At 42.2% G+C, this 6,458-nt stretch overlaps 1 protein-coding gene across 2 annotated transcripts; it reads left to right on the forward strand.

Moving 5' to 3' along the window:
- Nucleotides 1–1,697: 1,697 nt before the first annotated feature.
- si:ch211-256a21.4 (uncharacterized) lies at nucleotides 1,698–5,393 on the forward strand. Of its 2 annotated transcripts, XM_061676692.1 has the most exons (4): nucleotides 1,698–1,814; nucleotides 1,930–2,128; nucleotides 2,661–2,852; nucleotides 3,630–5,393. In XM_061676692.1, the coding sequence occupies exons 2-4, from the start codon at nucleotides 1,942–1,944 to the stop codon at nucleotides 3,935–3,937; spliced, it is 687 nt and encodes a 228-aa protein (XP_061532676.1). In that variant the 5' UTR covers nucleotides 1,698–1,814; nucleotides 1,930–1,941; the 3' UTR covers nucleotides 3,938–5,393. The 2 variants fall into 2 exon arrangements, with proteins under 2 accessions (XP_061532676.1, XP_061532677.1); XM_061676693.1 differs by lacking the exons at nucleotides 1,698–1,814; nucleotides 1,930–2,128 and adding an exon at nucleotides 2,135–2,318.
- Nucleotides 5,394–6,458: the final 1,065 nt, after the last annotated feature.

Raw genomic sequence — 6,458 nt, forward strand, 5'->3', positions numbered from 1 at the left:
GTTGCGGTGGGAAGTCGCCTTCGCGTTATTACCCACATAGTGGCGGGAAGGGCTGGCTACGCAGCGTTAGTGTTAGGCCCATCCCAAACACGTGACACATTTGTCCATCCATCCATCCATTTTCTTCCGCTTCTAAGATGTCTGGTTGCGGGGGCAGTAGCTTGAGCAGGGACACCCAAACGCCCCTCTACCCAGCCACTTCATCCAGCTCTTCCGGGGGATCTCGAAGCGTTCCAAGGCCGGCTAAGAGACATAGTCTCTCCAGCATGTCCTGGGTCATCACCGGAGTCTCCTCCTGGTGGGACATGCCCGCAACACCTCACCAGGGAGGCGAATAACAAGGATACCTGCACATTGTGCCGGGTACGTTTGCACAAACGTCGAGAACTCCAAACTGGGAATAACCTTTCATAGGTAAGATTATTTTGGGGATCTTTTTTTCAAAAGTGCATGCAATGAATAAACCATGTTAGTTTTTTTTAGAAAGATAGCCTTTTAGAAGTCTGGAATGCTGGCAGTAAATTATGTCACGGTTGAGCTTTATCATATATTTCTAACACATTTATTATTATTATTCACTGCAGAAACGCAAACTGAAAACAGCCATAATTTGCTCATTTTCGAAGCGTTTCAGTCAGAGTTGTTTTTTTTTATCAGTATCAGTACTTTTTAAGTACTGAATTGCGGTACTCAACCTGGCGGGGGCACGCCACCCTTTTCCAACTGATGACCATGCCCTCAGATTTGGAGGTGCTGATTCTTGTTCGAACTGCTTCACCTTCACCTTCACCTTGATGGAGTCCAACCCTCACAGGAGAGACACGTTCGAACGCCTTCTCCACCAGGTCCACAAAGCACATGTAGACTGGTTATGAACCCTGCTGAGGGTGTAGAGCTGCTCCACTGTTCTGCGGCCAGGGCGAAAATCACACTGCTCCTCCTGAATCTGATATTCAGCTTCCCTGTGGACCTTTCTCTCCAGAACCCCTGAGGAGCCATCCGGAAGTCATTCTCCATGGCTTCGAACTCCTCACATACCCCTGATTTTGCCTAGGCGACCACTGGCTACCTCCAGAGTCCCATAGGCCAAAAAGGCCCATTAGGACTGAGGTTTTTTCAGCTTGATGGCATCTCACCATAGGTGTTTTCTCATTTTATCATGTAATTTATAGAGTATTTAAAAGAATATCATCCTGGACATACTTGGCAAATAACGATGATTCTGATTCTGTATGTGTTTCAGATATGATTCATTGGTGATGTTTTATATACAGTACTGTACAAAAGCTTTTAAACCTCGTGTGGACTGTAGCAGTTCCGCCTCCAGAATGGAAAGCAAAGAGGGCACTAGTTGAGTGACAAAAGAGGAGCGATGACACTGAGCAGTCGAGCAAAGGCTTCTCTTACTGTTCTGTCGCGCGTAATGGTCTAATGCCACCTACAAAGTTTCTGTATCTCACACAAATATATGAGTGCACAGCTCACAATCCACTTTTCACTTTGTTTTGTTACTTTGTAGACTTTCTTTGAATGTTGTAAAAGTAATGACACAACCTTCTGCTTCCTCAAATACCGCATGTGTTGTCTCTGTCACTGAGATGGTGGGCCACCGGGATGTCACGGGAATAAGCTACAACTAGGGGAGTTTCCACTCGAGTGGAGGCGGAGTATGACGAAGGGGTTGATCTAAAGAATGAGCGCTGCAAAAAAAATGTGTGAGTCAAGGTATTGAATTCTCTACAGTAGAGGTTCAGTCAGAAAGACATGATTCATTAATTTGACTTTGGACTTTATTTCTGACAGATTAAACACAGGTAAGGTGGAGTACTTTTGTCATCATTTGACATTATTATACAGATTACTGATGGATAAACAATGTGAACTTTGAGAGACTGTTAACCTGTAATTTTCACTTTTGTTTCCTCTCAGTGTTCTATAAACATGGAGTTGCCAGAATTAAAGGACACAATCAGTCGCTTCAGATTCACACAATCTTGTGTGGGGCTCAGTGGTTGCCTGTGTGTGTCTTATGCTGTCTGGACTCCATTCTGGTTAAAGGATGGCGGACTCTGGACTGAGTGGAATAACACAAAGCGTGACAGTGGCAGCGATGCCGTGATCTTCAACGGTGAGCATTAAGTCAAAATTACCATCTGATGACTTTCAATCATAAAGCATTGTCAAACCGAATAATTTGTATTTTTTGTGTGTGCTGAAAATAAACCGCTGCCACGAGTTGGGCCTCGGGAGTCGTATTACATGGTTGAAGAGCCTTTTCTGAAGGATAAACAAGTTTGATCTTGCTGCTATGCCGAGAGGTGCATTCTTCTTGCCAACCGAAGATTACTTTTGGTGTACCAGCTTGAGTGTAACCGTCACATTTGTTTAGTTGTGTTTTTTTTTTTTTTTTTTAATAGTTTCTTATATCTGGTTATTTTTACAGTTGCTGTGGAGGATGTGTTATTCCTTATTCCTCCAACATGTTTGTTGCACAGGTGTCAAACTCATTTTCATAGAGGCCTAAAACATAAGTGGCTGTTTACAAAAGCAAATGTAGAGTGGACAACATTTACAGCAACAAAGAACCATTTTTTTTCCAGCGGAAAATTAAAGTCCCACTCATATTGACCTGTCTTTATTTTGTGCCTGTTATGCTGTAGCCCTGGAAGCAGAGAGAGTGTTTGGTGTTCTGTCCTTCCTGTTGGCCTTGAGCACAGGGGCTCTCTCGCTGGTCTTTGCCCTCTGCTGGACATCGGAGACAGTGCGCTCGTACGCCAACACTCGCTCCCTGCTTATGGCAAGGACGGCTCTCTACCCCACCACCTTGCTTCTCCTCACCATGTCATCTACAGGTAACAGCATGACATGCCCAAGATTACTTTCGTTTGACAGAGTAACGCAGTCAGAAATATGGGAACAATCGGGTTCCATTTTGAACTAACTGGCAGGTAAATCACAAGTAATGAAGCACCACCTGGTGCTAATTCATATATATATATATATATATATATATATATATATATTTATAGGGGAGTTATGTAGACCCTAAACCCGCTCAAAGCCCCTGCTTCAGTTAATTGAAAACAAAATTCTCCATCGCTGTGATTGTGGGTGTGACTGATTGTCTATATGTGCCATGCCGATTTAATGGCGACCACTCCGGGGTGTTAAAACGTCCCTCACCCATTGTTAGCTGAGAGAGGCCCCACTCACCCAGGACCCTAATGAAGACAAGAGGTATAGAACATATATTGCATGTCACTTCTGCACAATACATAAGGGAAAGGAAGACCTCAATCTGATGGATCTGGTGGGACATTGTTGCTGTCTTGTTGTTGTGTGACTTTTAAATATAGCACACTCGCTGAGCAAAGTCCTAAAAATAGCTTTGTTTTCTGTTAACGTCCAAACAGACTTTGTTGAGTTGGTTTGAGGTAAATTCAAGAAGACTTTAATGTGCTGCATTTACATACCCTCAAGGGCAGCATGTATTTAAATAGACTTTTTAATTTCCTTGTACATTATCATAAAAACCCTTTTGTAAAGCTGTAGGCATCCAATAATAGGCCTTAATGACGTTTTTCATTTTGTGACTCTTGGCTTTATCACAATTTTTCTTCCATTGGCAGGTTTCTTCTTCCTACTCAGCTGGTCCATTTTCACCCATCAGCACTCCGAAGAAATCCACCAGGACGTCTCCATCCTAGGTTCCTCTTATTGGCTGGGGGCTTTAGGCTGGATCCTGCTGTTGGTCGTGGAAATGATCATTTTCCTAGCTGAGCAAGCTATTGTGCCAGACATTCTAGAAGACCTGGAGAAGGCAGTGGAGTCATGGAGGGTCACCTCTCAGATGAGTCGTAGCTTCAGCGATGGTTGTCCTCACAATGCAGTCACTAAGAGTAAGCTAGCGCCGAACAGGTACATGTCGGTAACTTGAATCGGACCCAACACTTGGAAATGACAGAGAACATGAGTGGGATAGTTTCACATGAACATGCACAAACCCAATGGAAAAAAAAAAACCAGTGTCTTATCAAGATGCAAGCACAATGAAAATTGAGGGTGTTTGATAAACAGATAGTTGCTTTGTCTTTCATGTGATTTACTTAGAAAAAAATTAAGGGCCTGATTTGCTCAAGTTTTGCTCATGCCTATTCAGGCGCAAACGTGATTGCTCACACAAACAAATGTGGAAGCTGAGCTACTAACTGGATGCACGCACGATTGCGCCTGCCGAATGCACTGAAATGCCGCACAGTTAATTTTGTGTGTTTTGGGAAGAGTCATTCCAAATAGATTAATTCCGCATGCTGACTGTGATTTATCAAACATGAGATGACTCGTGATAGCTGATTTTGCATCTTTAAATATTGCGTCTGAAAGGGAGCTGCAAACGACACATCTGAGCATAACCTTCATGAGAAGGCGCAGGCAAAATTAGAGGTGGTGGGGAGAACAGATCTTTTCCGCTTGTGTAAGCGTTTTTGAAATGCCAGAAACAAAATTTATGGTGACATATCATTTATTCACCCCTGCAATCTTTTTTTTTTTTACATAAGGGCTTACAAAACCCCTTTCAAGTATGCATTTCCTTGTGCCTGGGTCATTTCAGCACACTTTGGCAATTTTCTGGTGTCGGCTCCAACCAAAGAAGTTTTTCCTGTGTGCTCACCCAAGATTTATATGCAATGTTATGCCAAATGGATACGGAGGATCAGTTCAATTTAACAATACATGGCTTTTAATGGTGTTGCAGGCGACACCAAAATTACAGGAGTGATTGATTTATTTTCTGCAACTCAGTAACGTGTTTTTGTTTTCCACTAGCAATTACAGTTTCATCAGTTCAAACTTCATTTTGCACTTGAGGTGCTCTCCCAAATGTGCCATCGTGAATACTATCAGCGCCATCTAAAGCACAAAATCCTATTTTTTTTAATTGTTTTTTATAAATATGCCAGTCTTCACTTCTTTTACACCTGTTGCCATCGGTGTGCACAATCAATGAGTGAACATGCAATTTAGCAACCGTTATTTGGGATCCTAGTAAATGATCGCAATGTTATGTTGTAGTGAACACACAATTTAGTGGCTGCTTTTTGGGATCTTATAATTCAGGCCCTTAAGTGATTGGCCCCACAATTGGCTGGCGAGCAGTCCAGCCCATTTGCCCAAAGTCAACTGGGAAAAGCTCCAATTAACTGAGACTCTAATGAGGACAAGCACTATCAAAAATGGATGGATGACTCACTCTGAATGTATGAAAGAAATGTAGGAATAATGCTTTATATATTGGAATTTCAAAACACTTTTTTTTCGAGTCAATGTTTGTGTGTCTGTTTGAGTTGTACAAATGAATTATTCTGATGCTGAAATAAACATACATAAAGCTATTGTTTCTGCATAAAGACATGGTCACGTGAAAATTTCTACAAGAATATCATGAAAGTGTCATCACTTTGTCAGTATTTTCAATAGAACAAAATACTCCTTTTTGTACACGGTCATACTTTATTGAGTTAATTATTAGTTATTTACTTGGCAGCGTGGTGAACGAGTGTTTAGCAAATCTGCCTTATAGTTTAGAGGTTTTGGGTTTGAACCTCTGCTCTGCCTTACTGTGTGGCGTTTGCATGTTCTTCCCCATGCTTGCGTGGGTTTTCTCCGGGTACTCCAGCTTCCTCCTACATTAGAAAAACATGCATTTTGGGTTCATTGAGCAATCTAAATTGTCCATTCCTGTGGATGTGAGTGTGAATGATCATTTGACTGGCAACCACCTCACCCCTCACTTTTCACATTCCCGAGTTTGTCACTGAATATTTCTGATGTTCATAGAAAAACAACATTTTCATCTTAATCCACAAAATGCTTTAAAGTTTTCATTTGTCTGTTTCCTGTGTCTGGTGTAACAATGCATAATCCCATCATCCCATCATGAGTTGGAAGTTTGCTGCTAGAAAGTTACAGTTGCCCTGTGTTAGGACCACCAGACAGACAGACAGACTGGCTCCAAAGACATTACATTTAATGTTGTCCCACTTCCACATGAGGAGAGGTAGCACAGACTTTGGACTGCTTACGCTTGTATTCTCAATGTGCCAAAGTGGGCAAATTAAGAGGGTCTAGCTTTGTTAATTGGGCGTTAATCAGGTGATGCTCTGATTAAAAGGCAGTTCTGCCCTGTTGGACCCTGCTAATGAGTTTATTATCAAATCCACAGAGGATTTTTCTCTCTTATTTCAATTTGGCAACAGGGTAGTGCTTAATTGCTGTGTAAATGAGGCAAATGTCCTTGAGGGTCGTCCTGCATCAGCACTCAAACCACAAATAGAATCCCACCTAAATATAAAACTATCCGGTTCACTGTGGAGTGTACTCTTGTGTCCAGCCGTGCCTCTCAGCATTTGCTGTTGTTTCAGGTCCGCCCACTCCTCTCTAAAAGAAACCTCTTGAAA

Source organism: Phycodurus eques, chromosome 5, assembly GCF_024500275.1.
Source record: "Phycodurus eques isolate BA_2022a chromosome 5, UOR_Pequ_1.1, whole genome shotgun sequence".
Classification (NCBI taxonomy): Eukaryota; Metazoa; Chordata; class Actinopteri; order Syngnathiformes; family Syngnathidae; genus Phycodurus; species Phycodurus eques.